The sequence below is a fragment of the Rattus rattus genome, chromosome 2 (genome assembly GCF_011064425.1).
Source record: "Rattus rattus isolate New Zealand chromosome 2, Rrattus_CSIRO_v1, whole genome shotgun sequence".
Classification (NCBI taxonomy): domain Eukaryota; kingdom Metazoa; phylum Chordata; class Mammalia; order Rodentia; family Muridae; genus Rattus; species Rattus rattus.
The window spans coordinates 169,048,907-169,075,707 of NC_046155.1; the positions used below are offsets into that span (position 1 = coordinate 169,048,907).

The 26,801-nt window shown below is 46.5% G+C and overlaps 1 protein-coding gene across 4 annotated transcripts in view; it reads left to right on the forward strand.

Moving 5' to 3' along the window:
- Positions 1-26,279, forward strand: part of Hnrnpul1 (heterogeneous nuclear ribonucleoprotein U like 1) — a 35,118-nt gene extending 8,839 nt beyond the window's left edge. For all 4 annotated transcript variants that reach the window (XM_032894152.1, XM_032894149.1, XM_032894150.1 and 1 more), the window contains exons 4-15: positions 1,360-1,433; positions 2,524-2,663; positions 4,665-4,764; positions 6,752-6,864; positions 12,581-12,847; positions 14,488-14,610; positions 14,709-14,837; positions 20,640-20,808; positions 21,368-21,658; positions 22,812-23,101; positions 24,469-24,660; positions 25,108-26,279. In XM_032894152.1, the coding sequence (XP_032750043.1) occupies positions 1,360-1,433; positions 2,524-2,663; positions 4,665-4,764; positions 6,752-6,864; positions 12,581-12,847; positions 14,488-14,610; positions 14,709-14,837; positions 20,640-20,808; positions 21,368-21,658; positions 22,812-23,101; positions 24,469-24,660; positions 25,108-25,224 (2,005 nt within the window). In that variant the 3' untranslated portion in view covers positions 25,225-26,279. The remainder of the gene's footprint in view (positions 1-1,359; positions 1,434-2,523; positions 2,664-4,664; positions 4,765-6,751; positions 6,865-12,580; positions 12,848-14,487; positions 14,611-14,708; positions 14,838-20,639; positions 20,809-21,367; positions 21,659-22,811; positions 23,102-24,468; positions 24,661-25,107) is intronic.
- Positions 26,280-26,801: the final 522 nt, after the last annotated feature.

Sequence of the window (26,801 nt, forward strand, 5' to 3'; positions counted from 1 at the left end):
TCTGGGTTCTACCTCTACCATGGCAGAAGAAAAGAAAGAACATGGCTTTCGTGGACAGTAACTGAAATTAGAACAAAGAACCTACATTAGGTGGGCTTGTCCCTCCTCCCACAAAGCAAAGGCCAGGAGCTACTTGTAGATGATGAGCAGAGAGGGGCATGAGCTCCAATTTGGAGATGTCAGGGAAAGTTTGCTAGGGTATACTTAAGATGATAGCTTTAATTCCAGCACTGAGGAGACAGATTCTATGACTTCCAAGCCACCCAGGGTTATGTTGACAGACCCCCTCTTTTTTTTGTTTTTAAGATTTTATTTATTATATGTTAAGTGAGTATACTGTCATTGTCTTCAGGTGTATCACAAGAGGACATTGGATCCCATTACAGATGGTTCTGAGCCACCATGTGGTTGCTGGGAATTGAACTCAGGACCTCTGGAAGAGCAGTCAGTGCTCTTAACCACTGAGTCATCTCTCCAACCCAAAGAGGCCCTGTTTTTAAAAAATAAATAAAGATACTAATCCTAGACCAGTAGGACTGGAAAGGGACTTCCCTAAAGGGGCACCTGCTGTAAAGAGAGTCAGCAACATCCAAGCAGAGTGCTGGCTGGGTATTGGGCTCAGCCTGCTGTCTGTTACTCCTGTACAGCAGAAATCAAGGAGTTAACGAAATGCTTTTTTAAAAAGTGTTGTAGAAAGATACCTTGTTCATAATTAAGGACACTTTAAAGAGAGCAATAGGCTGAAAAAGTGGGTCATTTCATATCCTTTCAGATACAGGATTTCAAGAAGCCTAATACATGGGTACTTTTCAGTTACTGCAATTTGTCCAGGCCCTTGCCCTTAATGTTCCCACTTGAGTTCTATGTCCTCCCCTGAGTAATCACTCAGTAAGGGCAGCAGTTTACAGCATAAAGAGAGTACAGGTCAGAATCTTAGGATGTGAGAGGAAGATCTGAAGGTTCCTTGAATGACTCTAGTGCCCTTCTTTAACAGAGCAGTCCGTTTGTCCTTTTAAAGATTTAAAAGTACACTGTAACTGTCTTTAGACATACATCAGAAGAAGCCATCAAATCTCATTTTACAGATGGTTGTGAGCCACCCTGTGGTTGCTGGGATTTGAACTCAGGACCTCTGGAAGAGCAGTCAGTGTTCTTAACCACTGAGCCATCTCTCCAGCCCCCATTTGTCCTTTTATATGCTGAGAGTTAATACTCACTGCCCTCAGCAAGTGTTTGGTAACCCATGGGAAGAAATGGTGATCCAGAAAGCAATTGGGGGCCATTTGTAAACCTCAGCAGAAACTTTATTCATTTACACTCCTCCATCTGTTACATAACTGATCCCTCTTTTCACTACAGGGGCCGTTCTCCTCAGCCTCCTGCTGAAGAGGATGAAGATGACTTTGATGACACCCTTGTTGCTATTGACACATGTGAGTGCTAAAAGTGCCCTTCTGATTCTACTTTCTGACCTCCGTCATCCAAATGAGCCTCTGCAAAGCTCCCAAGCCGGGGCAGTGGTGTGGAGACAGGCCCACCCCCTGCTGGGGCCTTAGGCAAGCTGTTCTACTTCTCCTGCTTCTTTACAGAGAGAAGGAATGCTGCCTTCCTGCCCCCAGACTCCCAAGACAAGGTTGCAGAAGGAATATGAAAACCCTGTGCCACCTTTGTGCCCAGGGGGCTTGTCTCTAATCAGGGGAATCTGAGTGCTGCTGAAGAAACTTAACTCTTTGACAACCAGCTCGCCAGTTTCCATTAGCTGCTCATGTTCCTAGTGAAACCAAGGCCACTATGTCCTTTGAGACACTGGCCTGTTATCCGTCCTCCAGTGCATGAGTGACTTCGCCTTGACTGTATATCTAACTACTCAGGAATTATCGTGAAGGACCTCGACTACTGAAATCAGTCTATGTGGTAGAACCTTTGAGTCTGTTTTCACATATACCCAGAAACCTACTTTGGCACTTAAAAACTGTATTTTCTTAAGCAATCAATTTTTCTCGTAACTCATGTTTATAGCGCTCTGGCTGTGTATTTTGGTGAGAAATAAAGACTGACAATTCTCTTCTCTCACAAGCTACTAAAGACAGCTAACTGTTTCTGAAAGTGTTGGGTAGCAGTGGTCTACAAGCCAGCACTAAATGCTGATGTATTGACAGTGGTGTTCAGCCTGCCAAGAAATGAGAGCACCTTGTGAGCAAGATGGTCAAAAAAGGAGTCCCTAAAGGTGTGACTGGCTCTTTCTGGATGCCAGATGTGGTTCAGGCCAGATATTCGCACCAGAGCCGGCAACAGAAATCTGCACTTAAGCAGTCAGTGCTGTGAAGAAATTAAAGTGTGAGGTATTAGGGTACTCTAGGTATCCTGAAATCTCAGTTTGAACTTACTTATAAGGCTGTTAAACCTCTCTCTAGGTTGTGACACATTACCTTAAAAGATATTTAATAGTTTTTGAAGGACTTCCTGAAACCTATCTTTGAACCCCACAAATCAGTCAATTGTCTGGGGTTTTCTTCTCCACAGATAACTGTGACCTGCACTTCAAAGTGGCCCGAGACCGGAGTAGTGGCTATCCATTGACGATCGAGGGCTTTGCATACCTATGGTCAGGAGCCCGTGCCAGCTATGGAGTCAGAAGGGGGCGTGTGTGTTTTGAAATGAAGGTGAGTGGGAGAGATAGACAAGAGAGACAGAAATCAAGTCTATCCGTTGGAATAGCCTGTCATCAGCCATCTTGATCAGAGATGTCACTGCAGAGATTGGTTTGAACTTAGACAATGTTCTAAGCAGACAAAAGTATGATGAACTATCATGGCCTAACTGTCTCAGAAAAGTAGGAGAGTTGTATTCTTTTCTGTGGTGAGGTTTATGGCAGGTAGTGCAGAGCCAAGCAGTCTTAATGATGTTTGTAAAATGGGCAAACGGGTTGGTTGTCTCAAAGAAAGAATGGGCTCCGGGGCCAGGGAGATGGCTTAGCAAGTCAGGGCGCTTGCAGCCACACCTGACAACCTGCATTCAGTCTTCTGTCCATATGGTGGAAGGGCAGGATCAAAGCCCTGAAGGTTGTTCTCTTGACAATAAGCAGACACCTGTGCATGACTGTGTAAGTAGAGTTCAAAAAAGAGTGGGCTCAGGTACCATTGCTTTAACGGGAAGCTAGAGAGGAACTGGGCGAAGAGCTGCCACATTGCCCATTACCAGAGTTCCATGTCGGGGTATGAGAACAGCCGTGCTCGAGTAGAGCAAGAGTTCAGTTTGCAGGGTGCAGAATTAAAAGTCAGAAGTTGCGAGCTTTCTTCCCTTGGGTCACATATATGTTAACAGTTTTGGGCAGGGGATATAATGCTCAGGGGAAGTGCATGTTTAAGGAGGGTGCATGCCCAGTATTGGGGGAAAATTCTCATGTATTTTTTGTATATCTAAACTTATTTATGGTAATACCTTTAGAGTCCCTCACACACAGTCAGTGCTGAGCTCTTCCTGTGCATTATCTCCATTAATCCTCACAGTGTTAACCTGAAATGAAAGTATTCTCACAGCCCCAACCTAGAGGTGCAGTGCACACACAGGTTCATGTTATTGACTGACACCATCAACTGATGGCACACTACTTAATGAACCAGTGTAAAGAAGTACTAACTAACTGCATGGCTCTCCTCTGTGGATTGTGAGATGCTGTTATTTCACAGATACAGATGTATGAAAAATACCTGGAAGTCAGTGAAATGTGCTATCTTTCCAAGGCTACAAACTAGTTCCTGTGATAGGGATATCAGGTAGCAGTTGTGATGTAATTAGAACCTACCAAGAATGGAATTAAAAAGCAGACACCATCCCGGGCTCCACCCCTATCCTTTCCATTGAAAGGAAGCTTAGAGGGAGAGCAGAGGTGGGAAGGATGCTTTCATTCCCCTCTTCTGTTACTTGCTACTGTGTCTTGAACATTTTCCCATACTCTTACATTAGTCCTGCCTCATCTTTTTGTTTCGTGGCCCAATTATCCCGTAATACCTGGTTCCTTGTTGATGGTTTTCTTCCTGGCTTTTATAAAAAGAATGCTGCTGTCAGGGTTCTTGTGAGCTCACATTTACATGCTTGAACCCCTGGGGTGATCTAGAGGTGCACTTAAACTCTCTTGGTTTTATGATGCTGTGGATCCAGACCACAGCCTCATGCCTGCGTGCCTGTGATCTCTCCAGTGAGTTTATTTCCCCTGCAACAAGTGTTAAAACTGCAAAGGGAAGTTGTATTTGGGAGCACTCTCTGTGCACCTTAGAGGCCCTGCCATCACAAAAGGCTCTTAGGAACTACTCGAGCTCCTGGTCTAGTCCTCCCCCCACCCCCCACCACCCTCTTTCCATCTATCCATCTACCAAATCATCTTTTCCATCCATCCATCCATCCATCCATCCATCCATCCATCCATCCTATCTAGGCAGGATCTCACTGGCCTAGGCTGGCCTTAGCTTCACTGTGTAACTCAGGCTGGCCTCGAATTGTGGCAGTCTTTCTGTTTCTGCATCCTGAGTGCGGAGATAACCGGCATGAACCATCATTCCAGCACCATTACTGTTAACTGCCTGATACGCTTTCTTCCTACATTGCCTCACAACCCACCAACTTTAAGAGACTAGGTCCTGAGCCTTCTTGTGTTCTGTCCTCAGATCAATGAGGAAATCTCCGTGAAGCACCTTCCATCTACAGAGCCTGACCCCCACGTTGTCCGTATTGGCTGGTCCTTGGACTCTTGCAGCACTCAGCTAGGTAAGAAGAGTTCAGCCAGGTGGTCGCCAATAGCGAGTGAGTGAGAGCCCTGCCCCTGGATTCTCATGGCTCCTAAGCAGCTCTTCCCAGTATCAGACTCCACACGCCTACCCTGGGGGTTGGAAACAGGTGCAGCTGTTAAATCTGCGTCACTGCCTGGCCTCGAGCAGACTAGATTCAGCCGAAACCTGTCAGAATCAACTCTTTTTCAGAGTTAATTCTTCCACTTTGTCTTTTGCAAGAGGGTCCAAAGTTCTCTGTGAGAACTGTTCCCTATATTTGAAACCATTTCTGCCCTCACACAATACTAATGTAAATTTGTAAGCCCTGTTCTTTATGATTCTCTGTCCAGAGTAGAACCTACAGTGAAAGTGGAAGAAGCAGGGGCTGCCAGGCAGTGACCGTCTTCTGCACATTGCTTTTGGTTTTTCTGCATACTCAACCTGTGTCATGCTGTGAACTTTTATGTACTCTGGTTTCTTTTAATATATAATGGGCCAAATTTTGCAAATAAGTATGGTTTCTTGACCAATGCATAATTTGCCATTCTGTAGCAGTTTCCATGTTTTGTTCTGTGGTGGGTGCTGGAAGTCACACCCAGGGCCTCACAAAAACTAGGTTATCAGTCGCTCTGCCACTGACCTACATCCCGACCCTATTGTATGTGTTTAACAAGTTTCTTTTCGTAGCTTGTTTAAATTAATTTGATGGTTTTGCTTGAGTTCCTATTCTTGGATTTACTTGACAACTTTAGACAGATCCTTAGAAGTAGGTGTGTGAGGCTAACCCTCAGCACACACACAGATGACACAGCAAGTAAAAGGGCTGCGGAGGGTGGCACGAGGACCCAACCAGTAAGAGCACTGCTACACAGGCCTGAAGAAGACCTGTGTCAGTAAACATGGAAGGAGAGAACTGACTGCAAGGTTGTCATATGACCTCTCTGTACGTGCCCACCCACCCAAAATAATAACTATTTTATTTTTATAGGGAGTAGCATTCTTTATTTAAGAATCATGGGTAGAGGGCCTGGAGAGATAGCTTAGAAATGAAGAGCACTGGCTGCTTTTCCAGAGGGCCAGGGTTCAGTTCCCAACACCCACGTGTCAGCTCACAACTGCCTATAATTCTAGTTTCAGGAGATCTGGGCCCTTACAGTCATACATACAGGAAAAACCCCAATGTACCTAAAAATATTTTTTAAAGAATCATTTGCATCCTTAAAACAAATAAAAAGGTGCTTGTTGTTTTTGCAAAGGACCCAAGATTGGTTCTCAGCCTCTGCACCAGGCAGCTCACAAACACCTGTAACCTAGAGTTTGGGATGATCCGATGTCTTCTAGCTTCCAGGCACCTGTAACCAGAAGGCGCACATAAGGCAGGCAGGCAGGCACACGTACACATAGGTAAAAATATTTAAAAGTCTTTAAAAGACAAATTCAGAAGTAATGACACACACTTGGAACCCAGCTCCTGGGGTGTGGAGGAAAGATCAAAATTTGAAGACAGACCAGGCTCCTTAATGAGTTTGAAGCGAGCTGGGGTGGCGTGAGACCCGATCTCAACAAAACAAGGAAGGAGAATCATAGGTCAGAGCCAGGTGCCATGATAAAGTCCTCAGTCCCAGCATATCCAGGAGGGCTGAGAGTGTGAGACCAGGCTGGGCATTCTGCAAGACCTAGTCTAAAAATAATCATAGGTCATCCCATTTTATCTTTCCCTTGGTTTTGAAATGTAGATAGTGGCCAGGCATGGTGTCGTATACCTTTAATCCCAGTACTTGGGAGGCAGAGGCAGGTGGACTTCGTTAGTTCTAGGCCTGCCTTGTCCACAAAGTGAGTTCCAGGCCAAAAAGGGCTACACAGTGAGACTTGTCTCAAAACAAAACAGTAAAGAAATGACCTTGTCTTCAGATTAAAAGTATGTGGCAACTTGAAGGTTTTAAGTCAGTCCATCAAAGGTTTAACCTGCCTGTGCCTTCCTTCAGGTGAAGAGCCTTTTTCCTATGGTTATGGAGGCACAGGGAAGAAGTCTACCAATAGCCGCTTTGAAAACTACGGAGACAAATTTGCAGAGAACGATGTGATTGGCTGCTTTGCGGTGAGTGCTGGCAGCCTGTGGGAATTGGCAGGGCCAGGTGCCTGACTGTAGACTTTTTAGGATACCTGTGTCCTTCATCTACGTTTATTCAGCCACTCTCTCCATGTGTTATTGTCTCTCTATAGTTTGGTAGTGTCTCCTCCAGAGTAGGTATTCCTGATGTGTGTGAGACTCTGCCATCCTTGTCCTTATGCAGAACTGGCTGATGGTAGGTATCATGAAGATTCGGGGACTTAAGTCTATACAACTCCCTCTGTCTGTGGTCACCACAACGACATTTTCTAATCAAACTTAGTACCAAACTTCTTCCTTTGTTAGGAAAGCCAGTGTGCTTTCAAAGGGCATTGTGTTAGCTTTTGGACCCCATTGGCATCACCTTATCTTCCAAACTATTTCTTTTTTTTTTACCGTCCTGTCAGTTGAGCTGACCTGCACTGCCCTCTAGAGAGCGGAAGCAGAAGCTGGAGGGAGCCTGTGCTGCTGCATTCATTGGGAGGAACAGTGAGCAGCAATCACTGGCTCTGGGCCAGACTTGCTGAGCTCAGTTCTTGCTCTGAGACTCACAGCCCCAGACAACTTCCCTGTCAGTCTCCTTTACACTTCGCCCTTACCTCTCTTGTTCTTTTATGTTGAGATTTAACCCTTTACAAGCACTTAGAATGTTAGGTGGCAGAGTAGCACCCTTCATACTGTTAGTATTGGTGATTACAGGCAGCCTTGGGAACTGTGTCATGAGGCCCCTGAGGAAGGGGCTACCCAAAGGGTTCGTCCTCAGGCTCTTCTGCCCTTACTCGTTCTCATAACTCCTCTTTTCAAAGGTTCCTCTTTTTTTTTTTTTGTACTTGGAAAATGACTTCGAACTTAGAGACACTGGGGAAGCAGCTCAGCTGATGGAGTGCTTTTTGAGTGCGCAGAGCCCTGGGTTTAGTCTGTGTCATCACATGAGACTGGGTACAGAGACGACTATAAGCCTAGCTCTTAGAAGGCAGAGACAGGAAGACTGGAACTTCAAGGTCTTTCTCCACTACATAGTCAGTTTAAGATTAGCATAGGCTATGTGAGACCCAAAAAGCAAATCAATAAAAATTTTTAAAAAGAAAGTAACAACACAAAGGACCCCACCAACTCCCCCCAAAAAATTTAGAAAAATAAAAATAAGAATCTTCAGTATCTTTGCCTGCCACATTTGCTTTAACTGTGTGTGCATTTCTTTTTTGCATTTGACCTATTTGAGAGAACTCCTGCCCCTGTATTTCATGTATATCTTAGAATATGTTTATCATATGAGATATGACATCACATATCACATTTCTTTTTTGGTTCTTTTTTTTCGGAGCTGGGGACCGAACCCAGGGCCTTGCGCTTCCTAGGCAAGCGCTCTACCACTGAGCTAAATCCCCAACCCCACATATCACATTTCCATATGTGTGGCTGCCATCAGCTCTCATTAAGTACGCCAGTTGTCCCATGGACTTGCTTTAGTAACTGAGTTTGGTTCTGGAGCCGGCCAGGGATCTGTTGTGTTCTGTTGTCCTATCTTGGTTCTTTTAGTTTGAAACAGATCTCTGGCCTTCCTGTGTATTTGGTGACCTTTGTGTGTATGTGGTACGGTAAATGGGGCACTTGCCTGGAACTCATTTATGACTTTTGTTTTAAAGTGTGTGTATGTGTGTGGGGTGGGTGTTTGTTTAAGGCAGGGTCTAACCATGTGTGACCTAGGGCGTGCTGTATAGACTAGGGTGGCCTCTGTCTCTTTAGAGACCCACCTGCCTCTGCACCCCCATGTTTTTAATCCCAGGGATTAAAGGTGTCCACCACCATACTCTGCTTTTCTAATAAAACTTTAAAAAAAAAAAAATTGCTTTGCTTATATCCTATAATCTTGAAATCTTTTAGAGGAGAGTTGAGACAGGGTTTCTCTGCGTAGCCTATCCTGTAACTTTGTACACAAGGCAGGCTTTGAATGCAAAGATCTACCTGCCTCTACCTTCCAAGAGCTGGGATTAAAGGCATGTGTCACCACACCTGGTTTAGTCTTGAAATCTGTTTTCCCATAAAGAGAGAAACCAGGATTCTGAATAGAGTGCATAGCTCTTACCTCCACCCATTGTAGTGGCACCCAGGAGCCCCCTGCTTAAGGGCTTCTGTAACTTAGTGCAAGAGAGTGGGGGTTAAACCATGTATCTTACAATCTTATTTTAGGACTGTAGAAACCTAAAGATAGTTTTGGTTTTTTTATTGATTGGGGCTTGTGTGTGTGTGTCGTCTGTAGTCATTGTTTTTCACCACCATAGTTGGTGGAGCTTCCTGCATCTTCCTTAGCGGCCATTCGGTGAGTTCATCAGCTGTACCACGGGTGCCAGAGTACCCTCCCCTGGAAGCCAGTCCTCCTGTTACTCCCTGACAGTTGTTTGCTGGTACAGATAGAAATAATAGCAAAGGACATAGTCGCTATTTTTGCCACTTGCCGGGGTTACTCAGACGACTTTGTGGCCCTGATGTGGACCTGCTTCCCCACAAGAATTCTCATGGACTATATATGTAATATTCCTATGTTAACTTCTGGTTGTAATGGGGTGTGGCAGAGGGTGAGCATATGCATGTGTACATTAGTTCCTTTCCACTTTTTTTTTTTTAAGACAAGGGTTTCACTGCGAAGTCTAGATTGGCCTCAAACTAAGAGATTCCCCTGCCTCTGTTTCCTAACTACTAGAATTAAAAGCATATGCCAACATACTGGCAGTCCACCTTACTTTTCTGAGACAGAGTCAGTCTCCCATTGAACCTAGAGCCCATCACGGGCAAAGCTAGCTGGTCAGCAAGCTCTAGAGGTCTTGCTGTCTCCTCCTTGGCTCCTATAGGTTACCAGGGCCTGCCATCGCACCTGCTGCCCACATGGAGCCTGGCTCTGCAAACTTGGGTCCTCGAGCTTCATAGATAGCACTTTACTTGCTAACTCATCAGCTCTGTATTTTCAAATGCTGATGACTAGCTAACCCTAAGATTGTACTCTAAGAAGTTGAAGTTGACGGTATATTGGCTTTTATCCTGTGTTAGCTAGATCGTTTCCACTTTGTTTAAAGATTTCGAAGGAGTTTTTGTTGCTTTTAGCTTATTAAAAGTTGATTTTTTTTAAAGATTTATTTGTCTTTTATGTATATAATGTATATAAGTCGTCTCGTGTGAATGAATATGTGGACTATGTATGTGCTTAACATCCCTGGAGGCCAGAAGAGAATCACCTGACCTGGAGTCACAAGAGTTTGTAAGGTGCTGTGTGGTTACTGGGAACTGAACCTGTGTTCTGCAAGAGAAGCAAGTCCTCATAACCACTGAGTCATCTTTCTGGGCCCAGATTTATTTTATTTCATGTATATGTGTGGTGTTTGGCCTTCATGTGTATACATCCTGTGCATACATGTAGTACCTATGGAGGCCAGAACAGGACATTGGGTCCTCTGGAACTGGAGTTTGTAGCTGACATGGAAGTAAAGGGAATTGAACCCAGGTCAGTATAGGTCACCCAGGTCCTCTTTTCTTTCTTTTCCTCTTTTTCTTCTTCTTCTTGAGACAGGGTCTCCCTACATAGACCTGAGTAGCCTAGAGCTTACTATGTACACCGGTATGCCTCAGATTCACAGAGATCTATCAGCCTCTGCCTTGATTTCAAACTCACTTTGTAGCTGAAGATGACCTTGATTTCCTGATCCTCTCCCTCTCGAGTACTGGGATTGCAGGTGTGAGCCACTGTACCAGCAAGGAGCTCTCTTGAAAAGTTCACACACACTAGTGGTTGTGAACATGTCTTTCCTGTGCATCTTTCTCTCCCTTAACATTCATACTTAAACCTGTAGTCAAACTTGTTGAACAAAATCTAGCTCTGGTTTAAAGAAAGATTCCACATACGGTTCCTTTTTGTCAGAGCTTGTCATTACTTTAAAGCGGGTTCACAGCAGGGGTTTGAGGGGTATAAAGATCAGTATCTGGGGAAACAGAACATAGTTGTAAGATCTCAAGTCCTCAACTGACGAAGAGAAAGGACTGAGTGGAGAGCAGGTGGTCCATGTCAACACTAAGAAGTAGAGTCACTACAGCCTAGAGGACGGCAAAGAGGGCTGCCCAACAGTCCTGCCTCAGACAGATGGCTGTGTGGGTACACTGATTAGCAGTGGGTGCTGCTTTCTTTATATTGGGGTGGTTCTTCTAATAAAGCTGGTGCCCAGGGCAGGTGACCCCCAGAGTAGTCATTTCCATGCCAGAGCAAAGGTGCTACTTGTCCCCGTGTGGGAAGACAACAGCAGATACTGTACTATGTGCAGAAGTCTGCTGGAGTTATGTTGGCCTGTCTGCTGAGCAGGGTCATTACCTGTGATGTATAAGGTGGCAGCTAGCGTGAAGGATGCTGATAGAAGACTGGGGAGCGCCTCAGAACAGGCACCTCAAGCACTCCTTGCATATGTATACATATATATGGTTTTTTTTTTTTTTCTCATTCTATAACTTTGTGTCAGAAACTAGAACTTGTGCTCTGTTGAAGCTGCTGCCTCATCCTGAGTTTTGAAGCTTTGGCAGGCTCTGCTCCTGACTTGACAAGTCAGTGTTCTGCTTCATTGCCAGCAATGGTTCTAAACTTTAGCAGAACTTGGAGAGCCTTTTATACCCTAAGGTGAAGCCATGGCTCCTCCCCCACCATGCCAGCTCCAGCCCCAGCCCCTGCCCTCTACATTTTGGTTTTTTGAGACAGGTTTTCTTTGTGGTAGCCCTGGCTATCCTGGAACTATCTGTAGGCCAGGCTGGCCTCAAACTCAGAGATCCTCCTACCTCTGCCTCCCAAATGCTGAGATTACAGGTGTGCAACACCACCATCTGGCCATAGAGAAACAAGATCAATTTATTAGCTTTAGGTCATAAAATAGGATCCACTATAACTGGAGAAACTCAGTAAACAAATGAATGAGCCCTTGCGTGCATGTCCGAGATGCCTTTTGTGTGTCAAGGCACCTGAGCTGTATTCTTTTATTTCAAGGTTTGTGCGCATGACTCATTTCCATTTATTGGTCAGGACCTAACTTACAAATTCCCTCCAGGAAATGCAGGGGTGTTTTTACTGAATTACAGTATTGAGATTCCTTGTTTGATTCTCCATTGACCATGAATCCCATGGGATCCACATAGACATGTACTGGGATGCACTCGTGTGAGCACTCTAGGAATGTGTGCAGAATAAACAAGGGGCGCACTTGTCCCCACCCTCTGGTAGCACTGCACTCAGCTGTGGGAAGCTCCTGCTCTGGCTTCTCTATCTCGGTGCCTCCTCCCTGTCAGTTTGGGGACCAGGCAGTATGCCCGTGTCTTCATCTTTGTCTCAGCTTAAGCACAAGACTCAGATATGTGTGTGTCACCGGCTTTCAGATCTTGAGTAAGAAAGAATTTGGGTAAAATGTCTCTGAGCTTTTCCTGGTGCTGTCTAACTTGTGTGTATACCAAGAGAGAATGCCCTGGGTTCCAGAATAAATGACCATTTTACTCCCTGCATTAACTCTCACACGTGTGGCTCTTATTGCCTTTGATTAAGGTTACAGTTAGTGTTTCTTAAGACAAGGTTTCATGTATCCTGACCTGGTCTGAAGTTTATGTTCCTCTGCCTCAGCCTTCCAGATCCTGAGATGATGGGTGTCCACCATGACAGCAGCTCACCCTTGGCTTTCTCTCCTAGGACTTCGAATGTGGGAATGATGTGGAGCTTTCTTTTACCAAGAATGGCAAGTGGATGGGCATTGCCTTCCGAATCCAGAAAGAAGCGTTAGGGGGTCAGGCCCTCTACCCTCACGTCCTGGTGAAGAATTGTGCTGTGGAATTTAACTTTGGGCAGAGAGCAGAGCCCTACTGTTCTATTCTCCCAGGGTTCACATTCATCCAGCACCTTCCCCTCAGTGAGCGGATACGGGGCACCATTGGACCAAAGAGCAAAGCAGAGTGTGAGGTAAGTAGGGCCAGAGGACTGAATTGGTGGCCACTCCTCCAGAGCTACCCAAGGCAGAGGAAGAATGCTAAACAGTTTGTCCATGGTGAAAGGGACAGACACCTAAGTGGGTGGCTTCTGTGTCCCAGCTCCTTGGTTGAGATTGGAGTTGAAAAGCTGCTTTGAGTGTGAAGTTCCAAAGGACAGTGACCACACTGCTCTTGAGCAAGTGAGGCCTGACTCTAGGGGAAAGAGGCTTCCTCACAGCAGTGTAGGATTGCAGTGCCCTCTGCTGCCCAGGGTTCTTGGAGACGCTAAGAAGTCCCACCCTCACTAAGCCACTACCCAAAGACTACACATGGACTGACCCTGGGCAGCAATGGGGGGAGGATGGGGAGGGGAACACCCATGTAGAAGGGGAGGGGGAAGGGCTAGGGGGATGTTGGCCTGGAAACCGGGAAAGGAAATAACAATCGAAATGTAAATAAGAAATACTCAAGTTAATAAAGAAAAAAAAATAGAAAATTAAAAAAAAAAAAAAGTCCCACCCTCCTGCTTAGGGCTATGGGCATAACAGTTGGCTTTTGGCTCCTTCCATACCCTTATAGACAACCTTTGTTTTTGTTCTTGTTTGTTTTTAATGAACTGTGATCTCTGTAGCCCAGGCTGGCCTTAAATTCATAGCATTTCTACCCTGACCTTCCAGATGATGTAATTGTTACTAATTTCTTAAAATATATATTTCTCATAAACAGTTTGTGTTTGTTTCAGAAATTAAGAAATATATAGAAGTCTTAAGTTTATCTGAAGCTTTTGGAATTTATTGCGTTTGTGACATTTTCCACCTATAATTGAGATCTTATGACAAGCATTTGCTATCTGTCCTTTTATGGTTAACATTACTCTGTGGTCTGCGTCCCACTGCAGGAAAACCTGCCTTTATACCTTTTTTGAGACAGTCTAACTATGTCACTCAGGTGGGCCTTAGACTCCCTAAACTCCAGTTTTCTTGGTGCTTCAGCTCCCGGGTTACTGAGACTATAAGTGTGTTTCTCCACATCTGACTTGTAACATTTTAATGGCTTTAAAAAAGACTCGTTCCCTTTATTGTATATTTAGGCTACATGTAGTATTTGTTGGATTCTAAATATGATGCTCAAGTGGAATTCATGACCTTGTGGGCAGCATACCTTAGTTCCCATTTCAGACTCTTTTTTTTTTTTTTTTTTTTTTTTTTGTTTTTTTTTTGGAGCTGGGGACCGAACCCAGGACCTTTCGCTAGGCAAGCGCTCTACCGCTGAGCTAAATCCCCAACCCCCCATTTCAGACTCTTAAGACTACCGTTTCTCACACCTGTCCATGGTTCAATCCCAAGCCACAGGTCTTCCTTGCCAGTGGCCACTTCATCTTCTGTAACTGCTGTTGGTGGGACTTGACTTGGTGCTTGCCTGTGCCAGACCGTAGACTCAGAATCTGACAAGACTTATGTCTTTGACTCCCAACAGCAACACTGAGATAGATACTATTACTTCCATTTTCCAGAGGCAACCAGGAGGTTCAGAATCATCATCATGGGCACCATCAAGCCAGGGTGGTACTATGCCACCATGCCACATGCTGCTGCTGTTTCACAGCACCCCTTCCCTGTCCTATTCTTGTAGATTCTGATGATGGTAGGCCTGCCTGCTGCCGGCAAGACCACATGGGCCATCAAACACGCAGCCTCCAACCCTTCCAAGAAGTACAACATTCTGGGTACCAATGCCATCATGGATAAGATGCGGGTAAGGATGGCCTTGAGTTCACCTTACTCACCTCCCAGCCTCTGGGTGCTATCCTGTACCCAAGGCTCTACTCACCTTTCATTACCTATTATTCACAGGTAATGGGCCTGCGTCGGCAGCGGAACTATGCTGGCCGCTGGGATGTCCTGATCCAGCAGGCCACTCAGTGCCTCAACCGTCTTATTCAGATCGCTGCCCGCAAGAAACGGAACTATATCCTAGATCAGGTACTTGGAGCCGGTGGTCCTTGGCAGAGGGGAAGAGAGTGGTCATTGTACAGGAATTCCCCTCCAGCCCTTTTCTCATTTCTCCATAATGCTCTGTGGCAGCTGTGCTGGTCAGGATACACCATACATGATGGTAGCAGTAGACCCTTTCTACCACTTTCTAAGTCCTGTCTGTGCTGGGGTTTTGGGTCATGACCCAGACCTACTGGCTCATTCATTTCTATGCAAGAGTCACATAACCAAATGAAAGAGACATAGATCTCTTTATGTGTGTAGGTTTTTGTGTTTTGCCTGCATATCAGTGTACTACATTTGTGCCTGCTTCACAGAAGCCAGAAGAGGGCATCAGATCTTTGGACCTGGAGTTACAGTTTTATAAGCTGCCATGTGAGTTCTGGGAGTGGTCTTCTGGAAAAGTAGCTAGTGCTCTTAACCACTGAGCTATTTTTCCAGCCGCAAGAGCCAAAGACAGGCTTGAACCCTTAACTCTGCTACTTGCTAGTTAGGCATTTGTGAGCAACCAACTTTATAGTGTGACTCTCGGCATCCTAGTTTGCCTAAGGCCGCTCACCCTTCCCTCCATAGGACCTAGTTCAGAACAAGTAGTGTGGGTATTATGTACTCTGCAGAATGAAAGTGCTCTAGCTTCTCTGGGCACATTCCCACGAGTGGGGAGCACATGCTTGCATTTCAGTTAGGTTGGTCAGGTTTGAATTGGAGTAAAAACACCATGTATGGTTTTCAGCATTGTCAAAAGAATGAGTGGCCTGCATAGAGCTTAGAATCCCTGTCACTGATGAGTTCCACGTGTTTGTTGCCTACACAGCGTTGTATTGGCATTTGTTGTGTAGGCTCATTGAGTAGCAGCAGAGAGTGTTTACTGGTCTCAGGTTCTGTGTTTCAGCCTTACATGCATCCTTTCTTAGGAATCTGTAAGCAGACAGACAGACCCTGTAAAGCCCCATCGTGTAACCTGGTTGAAGTGTCTTCCGTGTGTGGCACTGAGTATTTATTTAGCACATGACTTTAAAAGCCGGATGAAAAGGGAGCTGATAGCTAGCATTGGTGGCTGCCATATGGGAAGGAAATCCCCAGGAACCATGTTGTCGTCACATGAATTGAAGATCCTACACAAACCAGTTGGCGACAATATGTGGTTTTCCTTTAATTTAGCCCTGACAGTAAGGGATCTACTACTCAGCCTTCTCTCTGGAGATACTTGGCTTGGTTTCTTGTACTAGTAATCCAGTCTAGGACCTTACTTGTGCTGGATAAGCATTCTCCCAATCAAGCTGTATCTTCACTACTCCCCTGTTCTCCTAGTTAGACCGTTTGGAATTTTAGTCTGTCTGTACCCCATCGGACTTAATGTTCTAAGAGGCTTAGCAACGATGTTAATTAATACCCTTAGGTTCCTCTTTCAGATCCTTTACTCATCTTGCTGGCCAAATTAACCCAACAATGGAAGTCACGGTGAGAGCATGCCATGGACCATTTCTGTCCTGCGGTCCAGCCAGGCACAAAGTAGAGCTGCTGCAGCCTTGTTTGCAGCTGGAGTCAGGACTGGGCTGCACAGATCGCCTGTGGTCTCCAACCTGCTGACCTTGCAGAGGGGCTGCAGATCAGACCATATGATCCAGGCCAACCATAATGCAAAGGCTCCTGCCCTCCAAAGTAAAGAGCACAGTTCTCTAGTTAACCCAAGGCTAGAGCCAGGAGCTGAAGCCAGGTCAGTGCGGCCAACAAAGGGCTTTTAAGCCAGCGGCTTTTCTTATTTTAGCCTAAACCCCAAAAGGTGTGTTTCAGAAAATTTAAATTATGAGAAATTTGTTTTGTGAATGTAGGCAAAGGTTTAGAGCAGATCTTGACATTACCACACCATTACTGTGGCTGTGAGGATTACATTGATAATTCATAGCTGTCTCATGGTCAGGGAAGATCTCTAAAGAGACTAGCACTGCATGCTGTGTCCCCGTAGTTGCAGAATATTAGCCTAGGTCATTTTCCCTGTCTGTACCTATTATATATGTGTCAGCTTCAGACGTAAAACCCTGCTGAGGCTGGGCAACCAAGATTCTGCCTTGCCAGGCCTCAAAGCAGGGTGTTCAACAGGAACTGTGTGTTCTAAGAGACCACAAAGTTGCCCAGACCATCTAGAGCTGGGGGCTATAGTCTATAGGACCCTCTTAGAGGTGTGTCAAGGCCTAGGCCAGGCAGAGCATTGGTCAGTCAGTTGGCTGCATACAACCTTGCTTACTTGGCCTCACATTCAAAACTTGGGTCCTAACTGAGCATGATGATGCATACATGATGACAGCACTCAGGAGACAGAAGCAGGATGATCTCCGAGTTGAGTTCCAGGCCAGCCAGGGCTATTTTGTGAGACCCTGATTCAAAATAAAACAAAAAAGTCTTTGGGTTCTAGTTCCATTCTCATCCCTGTTAGCAGGTGCCACATCATCATCACCACCATCATCATCATCATCATCATCATCATCATCATTATTCCTGAAACCTAGGGCAGGAGTCGGGCCCCAAAATAAATGGTCTCTTGTTAGCAGGCTCTGGAGGGAATTTTCTTTCCTCCACCCCCCACTGTCCCCAGAGCCTCAAGCCTGCTTCATTCCTGGCACTCAGACCAGTTCTCTTCCTTCCTGTGTACTTCCTTCCACTGGGATTCACCTCACTCAATCCAAAGCAAGCTTTCCTTGCCAGATGTGCTCCTCTGGGACTCAGCCAAGTTTCTTCTGCTGCCAGACTGGCCCTGTTGGCAAATGACAAGAAAGAACAGACAGATCAGACAGTAGGCCTTTGGAAAGAACTCAGAATATCAGCAAAGGTGCCCATCTGTGTCTGCTGTGTCCTCATGCCTCAGTCTGTCCCATATGAGACTTAGCAAGCACCATATCTAAGAACCCCAATTCTACCACCTTCCTTCTGCTCACTTTCTGGGATTAGAAGTGGTCTGGAGCCTAAGAACACAGGCCATTCTCTTAGAGCTGACATCCTCAAGCACTGTGGAACTGAAGGAGCAGGAGCTGGGTGTTCAGTCTATGTCTGGAAAAGCTGACTGTGCTGTTGTTCTTGTCTCCTAGCAATAGCCACAGGACCCCCCCAGAGACCACAGAGTGCAGGGCTCGCCCCAGGGCTCTGACCTCATTGTGTTTGCTGTGGTAACAGTCACCAGGAGTCCATTCCCTTTCCTCTAGGAAAGCCAAGCCTTTGCATGGCTCCTCTTTCCTTCCCCTAGCCCAGGAAGCAGCAAGGGAGATATACTCCAGACCTGGCTTCTCAGAAAGTCAAATACCATCCCAGACAAAGGTTAGCCACTTGTAAGTCCAGTCTACTCTGCCCTCATCCCTCCATCTTGTAAAGCTACAAAGATCGGTCCTTTTGCCAAGGTTACTTCTTTTCTCTATTCCTCATTGGAACTTTGACAGGGCAAGTGTACTATAGCAGATGACCAGAATGTGTTTCTCTGTGCCCTCACAGGTTAGAAGAATAAAAACAGGATCACTTGTGGCACTAGATAGAGTGGACCAACTTACCAGCAGATAGGGCTACGGTCACCCTGATGCCAACCATTCACTCTGGCTTTTATGTCAGGAGGAAACTTAACAGTTTTGATGAAGGAAGCCAAATGTTTGACTTTTAGGAAAGGTGAGGAAAGGTGCTGAAGAGGACTACAATAGCAAGAACCTAGCTCTGCCCAGAAACTATAACCTGTTTCTTAAAACCCTTTGTTACGGGCTGGAGAGATGGCTCAGTGGTTAAGAGCACTGACTGCTCTTCCTGAGGCCCTGATTTCAATTCCCAGCAACCACATGGTGGTTCACAACCCTCTGTAATGGGATTCGACGCCCTCTTCTGGTGTGTCTGAAGATAGCTACAGTGCACTCATATGAATAAAATAAATCTTTAAAAAAAAAAAAAACCCTTTGTTAGGCAAGGCCATACACAGTATGTAGGTGTAAGCCGTTCACCCTTCTGCTGTGCTTCCTACAGGAAATTCTGAGAGTAGGGAAGTGTTTAATCTGACAATGTGGGCTGAGCCTGGTAGTTAGTTTAGGACCAGAACGGCTCTACCCACAGCTTGGCTCTCCCACCAGACTGATGGCACCCCAGCCCCTGCCATTCTGGAAAAGATCCCTTGTGTCATATCTTCCTTGGGCTGAGTCTATCCTGGTGTTTGCATTGGGAAGCCTCTCTTAGAACACTGTTGGGCCTGCTCACCATATGTTGAGATCCACCCTGTGTGCTGGCTACTTTCCTCACTGCATGGCACAAAATCTCCCATCTGCAAATCCTTACCAGAGACGAAGGGAGGGTGATGTGATCCTCATCTCTCAAATGCAACTTGAGGCTCAGACTAATTAGAGGACTTGACTACAAACTGCCAGATTCTAAATAACACAACTGAGATTTCATCACAAAGCTTCTTCCCCAAAGCCTGTGCTCTTGGCTCTTTCTGCAGTGCCTCTCTTGTCTTTTGATTTGGAAGGTCTCTGTAGCTTAACCTTTCACTTTGGCCTGGGCTGCTTCAAGTCAACATCATGGAATAAATATCCCCAGCAACCCAACCAGTGACAACCGTTATTGATAGTGGCTCCTGCATGTTTAGTGCCGGAAGTGGGCCTGAGCCTAGAGCTTTAGTTCACTTAAACTTAGTCAGTCTTCACGGTGGTGGCCATGCAGCTTTAATACTGTTTACCCTTACAGGGCTTAAAATGCAGGAAATCCACATTGAGTTGATTTTACGAGTAACAGGCTGGAGCTCTGACATAGAACCTTGCTTGGTCTGCCAAGTTACACCTCTTTTCAAGGCATTTCCTGCCCCAGAGCTACCACTCAGTCTTTGTCTTACTTTGTGTTCATCCTCCCATCGCATCCTACCCAGCCTGGCAAAGGACTTGATTGGCACATGGGGGTATTGGTCACGGATGTTCTTGCTGCCCTCGGTTATTACATGTATTCTGCCAGCACCTGCCCAGAAGGCAGCTGCCTGCTGCTGCCACAAAGAAGAAAAGCAAAGCAGTAGCCAACTGCACTTTGGAAAAGCACAGACTGCCACCTTGTCAGTCTCCCTCAGTAGACTTGTGGGCAAGAGCAGTGTTTTCGAGGACCAGGGGAGAAGATTTAACATATTAGTAGAAGCAGTTCGCATAGGTCAGGACTACGGGGGTATGTTCTTTCCATCGATTGACTGTTTAGAAGAAGAAACACATGAAGAAGAAGCAGAGCATGGTGGAACACATCTTTAATCCTAGCAACTGAGGAGGCAAAGGCAGGTGGTTGTCTGTGAGTTCAAGGCTGGCCTGGTCTACATAGTTCCAAGACAGCCAAGGCTACACGTCTCAAAAAAATTTAAAATAAAAAAGTTTAGAGCTGTAATCTTGGCACTGGGGCTGAAGCAGGAGAGTATGAGTTTAGAAGACTGTGTGTAGTGGAATTCTGCTCGTATTAGTATAACTGATGCTAGGTGGCTGGGGAGCGGGGGCCTCCTTAAGCTTTATACTTGTGCAGTGCATATTTTACTGCAAACATAATCCATTAAGAACAGGGAAAGGATTTGTAAACTACAGTGCCAGTAACAAGTTGGATTAACAAGGAAAGCCCAGCGATTGGGAGCCAACCTCTTTGTGTTTCCTAAGTGTCTTCATTTGCCGAGATGGACATGAGTTTAGAAAGTACAGAAGCTATGAGTCTCTCTGGGAGGATTGCTATTTTACCTTTTTGTTTGTTCCCTGCACAATGCCCTGCAAGAGAGGCAGCTCTGAATGTCCCATCTCTCGCCTACCTTAGACAAATGTTTATGGGTCAGCCCAGAGGCGGAAAATGAGACCATTTGAAGGCTTCCAGAGGAAAGCTATTGTGATCTGTCCCACTGATGAGGACCTAAAAGACCGCACCATAAAGCGAACTGACGAAGAAGGAAAAGATGTCCCGGATCATGCAGTCTTAGAAATGAAAGGTAGGAACTGAGTGGTTAGGGGCCATCTCAACAGTACCCTCAAGACAAAGATCTCTTCACTCTGGCCCCTCTCATCTCCTTGTGATTCCTTTGTGTTCTGTTCTTTGTTTCTATTTTGTGTCTCCCGTTACCCACATATGAGGGAACAGGCTTCCAGTCTGGGGAAGGACTTTCAGGCTAGATGGGGATAGGTGTCATGAGAAAAAGTATGTGTAGAGCCCAAGCTGAAAGGCCTATACCATCTCCTGCCTCCGGTACCCAGCACTTGGGCAAGCCTTAGTTTACTCCATAGTGGGAAGAAAGGGGGTGTGGCTTCACTTGCCTCTGAAGCACCTTGAGGTGAGACTGGAAGGACCCAAATTCCTCTTTGGGGAAGAGTCTCTATTAGCCCATGCCAGTGTTTACACCAAGCAGTTGGTGTCCCATCTTAACCTCTGTCTTGATCACTACCTCATTCCTTCAACCTTCCTACTCTGTCTGATGAACCAATATTTTGAGGTGAAGCAAACCAGGCATCAGAGGTGGTGTTGACCTGCTCTCATTGTTTACTTCCTCGTAGCTAACTTTACTTTGCCTGATGTTGGGGACTTCCTGGATGAGGTTCTGTTCATTGAGCTCCAGCGAGAGGAAGCAGACAAGCTGGTGAGGCAGTATAACGAGGAAGGCCGGAAGGCCGGCCCACCCCCTGAAAAGCGCTTTGACAACAGAGGTGGTGGCTTCCGAGGCCGTGGGGGTGGCGGCAGTTTCCAGCGTTATGACAACCGAGGCCCTCCTGGAGGCAACAGAGGAGGCTTCCAGAACCGCGGAGGTGGTGGTGGCAGTGGTGGCGGAGGAGGCAACTACCGAGGAGGTGTGAGACCTTTACCTTCTCCAGCCATGCATTTTCTAAGGCCCAGCTGTGGGCACTGGTTGGTGGGAGTTACTACTATTCTGCAGCCTCAGGGGCCTTCCCACTGCCTGGTCTCCAACCTCCTATTTGCATAGGATAGCTAGCACTCTTTGTTAGCCTTTCCCTATCTGACCATACGCTCCTTTGAGGAACCTTGGGATCTATCTGTAGATCTCACAAGGGCAAATATTAGGACTGTTTTTAGAATCCAGATTCTTTTTTTTTTTTTTAATTCATTTATATGAGTCCACTGTTGCTGTCTTCAGACACACTAAAAGAGGGCATCGGATCCCATTACAGATGGCTGTGAGCCACCATGTGGTTGCTGGGAATTGAATTCAGGACCTCTGGAAGAGCAGTCAGTGCTCTTAATCACTGAGCCATCTCTCAAGCCCCCTAAAATCCAGATTCTTAATAAGTGGTATGGTGTCTGAAGTAATCGTGTGATCGATCATAAATTAACAAAGGTGCAGTTAAAAGCACTCTTTGCTCCTTCAGAGTTTAAGTTTGGTTCTCAGCAACCACACTGAGCTGCTTACAGCTGCCTGTAACTCTTGCTCTCGGCTATCTAATCCCCTCTTAACACACACCAAATAATGTCTTTCAAACAAACCTTTAAAACTATGTATCAGACATGTCCTAGACCCTTCTTCAGTGACCAAGGATGTTGTGACCTCATGACACCAAATTAACCTTCATGTTGACAAGCAACTCAGGAAGGGTCCCTGTGGATCCTGCTTTTGGTGTGAGGAGGGTACAGATTCAAGAAACAGTTGTACAAAGGCTCAGGAGAGGCCACTCGGCCTAACCTGTTGGACTGTAGCTGACTAGCTTAGCATTGTTCCTGAATACCTTTCTAATTTGTGGGACGGTTACAGAGAACTGGACACATCTTAGTCACCTGTGCTTTGCCTACTCATAGTCCACTGGAAAACACAGGCCTGTCTGCAAATAATGACTCTAGGTGTTGTGTCAGGGCAGGGACAAGGGAGTGTGCCAAGGGCTTGGGGGAAGCACAAATGAAGTACCTGCATTTGCTTGCATTATTGAGCTCAACCTTGGGCATTAGCCAGCAATGCTGAGTTTTCTTATACATATGGATTTTCCAATGTAGGTTTCAACCGCAGCGGAGGTGGTGGCTACAACCAGAACCGCTGGGGTAACAACAACCGGGATAACAACAACTCCAACAACCGAGGCAGCTATAACCGGGCTCCTCAGCAACAGCCACCACCACAACAGCCACCACCACCACAGCCACCACCTCAGCAACCACCTCCACCACCTAGCTATAGCCCTGCTCGGAACCCTCCGGGAGCCAGCAGCTACAACAAAAACAGCAACATCCCTGGCTCCAGCGCCAATACCAGCACCCCTACAGTGAGCAGCTACAGCCCTCCACAGGTGAGGCCGTGTGTGTGCTTACATACATATGCACTTGTGCACAGGAGAGGGGCCAGGTCTGAGCTATCACCACAGTATGAGGCCACTGGTCTGCACTCTTCCTGCAGCCTGTCCTTTTTTCCCTTGCAGCTAGCTGTTCAGCTGTGTTAAAACTAGACATGGCTAGATTTTCCCCTTCTCCCCCACAGCTGGAGGTATCTGCAAGCATTGACTCCCATCAGCAAGGCCATGTCTTTTAGCTCTGTCACTGGCCTCATTGGGTCTATAAGAAAGCACTAAGTGGAGTCACCTTTTGCCCATTATGGGAAGCTGAGGTCCAAAAGTAGATAAGGACCTTGTCCCTCAGTGGCTCCAGACCCTGTTCCATTTCTTAGGAGGCCTGGGCTCTGGTAAACTGAGGCCATCTCTTTTCTTTCACAACCATCTCAGTACCTTTTACATGTCAGGGAGCAGCTGGGAACAGCTGTCAGGAGACAGATGAGTGCTCCTAGGTGCCACTTAGCCAGCACATTTCCTAGACTAGGAGTTTGGCAAGACTTAAGTTCAGAGCCTAACCCCAACAGAACCCAACTTTGTACCTGGGGCTGTCAGCTTGACCCCTCTGGTCCTTGTTTCCACATAAAGAACAGAAACATTACTAGAAATCACTTGTGAAGTTGCTGTGAGGTAATGGGTACTGTAGCTTAATGAAGCCTCTGGGACTGGGCAGACCTGGGTTAGTCATTCTAATAGTGTGGCCTTAGCCCAACAACCTTGCTTAGACTTTTTTTTTAAGGGTTCATTATTTTTTAAATTTACTTTATGTATGTTTGTTTATATGGGTTTTGTATGTGCCCCAGTCTGTGTGCTTTGCCTGCAGAGGTCAAAAGAGGATATTGGGTTCCTTGAAACTAGAGTTATAGACAGTTGTGAGTCACTGTGTGGGTGCTGTCAACCTGGATCCTTTGCAAGAGCAGTCAGGACTCTTAACTGCTGAGCTACCTCCCCAGCCCTGGCCTCAGTTCCCATCCCTGTCAAATAGAGCTAGTGGAGATGTCAGCCTTGCTGATGAGATGGAATGGGTTACTGACCCACCCTGTGCATGAGAAGCTCTTGACAACTTGTCACCACTGCTTTTCTCGGCATCTCTCAAAGTGGCCACAGCCATTTCCTTGGTGCCCAGCACTTTGTGCACACAGACTTATTAAACTTCCACAGCACACCAAGAGTGTGACGGAGCTGAGGTTGTTTTGTAGACTGTGAACCAGGTCTTCGAAATGCCATGTGCGCTGCTGCCCGCGGGCTTCAGAGCCCAAGCCTGGGGCCAGCTGTGTCCATGCCAGGGTGTGCTGTCTGTCTCATGTCTGTCTCTGTCTTTCTCTACTCAGCCGAGTTACAGCCAGCCGCCCTACAACCAAGGAGGATACACCCAGGGCTACACAGCCCCACCACCTCCACCTCCACCGCCACCTGCCTACAACTATGGGAGCTATGGCCCCTACAATCCTGCCCCCTATACCCCACCACCACCCCCCACTGCCCAGACCTACCCTCAGCCCAGCTATAACCAGTATCAGCAGGTAAGTGCAAAATGGGCCTTCCAGTAAAACTTCTGGGAACATTCTTGGGCGTGCATTCAGATTTGGGTTCTTGCCTATTCCTAAGACATGGGCAGCTGCTTGTCTCAAGCTTTTGGTAAACTGGTTTTTACTGGCTGATGAATAACCACTGTGTAGCCCTGGCCCCCAGTGCAGCAAACTTACCTAGCTGAGCTAGGCCTCCAGCGTGGCCAAGGGGTGCCAGGTTCTATTCCAAGTTGGTGCTGAAGTTACCACACCTGAAAAGGACAGCCTATAAGCCACAAGACCGGGACTGCATTTCCTGCTTTCCCATTCATGTGACATCAAGACACCCAAAGCACTTTGGTTTCTGTCAGAGGACCCATGTGTTGAGGGTGGACCACAGAAGGAGAGAAGGCGTGGTCTGGAGTGTGAAGAAATGACCTGGTGTTCTTGCTCTCTCCCCAGTATGCCCAGCAGTGGAGCCAGTACTATCAGAACCAGAGCCAGTGGCCACCTTACTACGGGAACTACGACTACGGAGGCTACTCGGGCAGCACGCAGGGGGGCGCAAGCACACAGTAGCAGGTGCTGGAGCCTCCAGAGGCTCATGCTGGCTGCTTCCACGAGCACCTGCCTTGGCCCCTTTCCCCTCTGAGTCCTGTGGTGCTGGGGACGGAGTTATCCCGGGGCTGCCTCTCTCTAGCCCACTTCTTCCAGAGGGGCTTCTCCCTTCATACAGCCAGGCATTTTCCTCTCTGGATTCAAACAGGCAACAGTGACCTTTTCTTTTATCTTTGTCCCCTCCACTTCCTCCTCTCCCTGCCTTTTTAACTAAAGAATCCCTCCCTTGGTTACCCAGTGAGCCCACAGTGACTGGGGAGGATGCCTGTCTGCCCCTCCCTACTCTGCTTTTTAGCCCCTTGGCTTCCCAGACTCTCATGCAGTTGGTTGTAAATTCTTCCAGGAGCTGTTTTACTGTCTACTTTTCGGGATTTAAAAAAAATTTCAAAAACCTTAAAAAAAAAAAAAAAAGTTTAAGAAGCAAAATGCAGAGGGAGGAAGCAGTGACTTTTTTTTGGTAATTATGCTTTTTTTTTTTTTTAATTTTTAGAATTTGTCTGTTTTTACTGTGGGTCAGCCGTTGATACTTCATCAAATAACCATTTCTTTGCTGAGTTCAGGTAACCGAGGAAGAGCCACACCCTCGAAACAAACAACAAAATCACCTTTAACCTACCTTTTTATATGATGTCAGTTTCCTGTAACTCTGCACACAGCGTCTGTTCAGTTGGATTGTAACTGCTTTTGTACTTGGAGAGAGTGTGACTATTGAACTTGAAACCTTTTACTCCAGGAGTCTTGGTAGTTTCTGGTGGGCTTAAGCGGGGGAGAGGGTGAAGGGAAGGTGGGGGCGGGGCCAGCTTCTTGTAGACCCTAAAGTTCCTCCTCCATCACCACCTCCATTGCTCCTCCATGTGCCAGACCTCCAGAGTTTTACAGTGGTCCTTTTGATTAGTCTCATTTCCCCTTTGCCTGAATGTTCTAACCGGACTTTAGCAAACTGCACTTATTAAGAGATGTTTACCCTGTTTTGTTTTCTTTCAATAAATGACATGGCACCTCTTATCAGGAAGGAAGCAGGGTTGAAACCTGTTACTGAAGTGTTACTGCAGTTGGCCTTTAATTGGGATGGGAGGCCTTCAAAGGGAAAATGAAATTCCTCACTCATTCATTTAAACAGAGTGGTTCTGTACTTGATATAACCCAGATGCTCCTTGTGCATCTTGTAAGAAAGAGAAAGAGACCGTGCTGGTTCAGGCCCATCCCAGGTTGTATTGCCCAACCACACTCCTAAGGTCTAGCCTGGATGCTGCAAGTGCTGGCTGCCCACTCTGTTCCCCATCATCCTGCTAGGGACTCTGAGCACTGCAAACAAGACCTTGGCCCCTGTTCTTGGAGTACCTCCTCCAGGGAATACAAATGTGTAACCAGTTACTGCTCCCAGTGTTTAGAGAGGTCCTGCAGTAATAGGAAGAGGGCTTTCTAAAGAAGAGGAAAATGCAAGGTGAGCTATGGGGTAGGACTCTATAGACACTCTCCTTCCTTAGCTTCAGTTTACACTAGAAGGCAGAGGGATCCTCACTGTTGCTGGCCTGGGA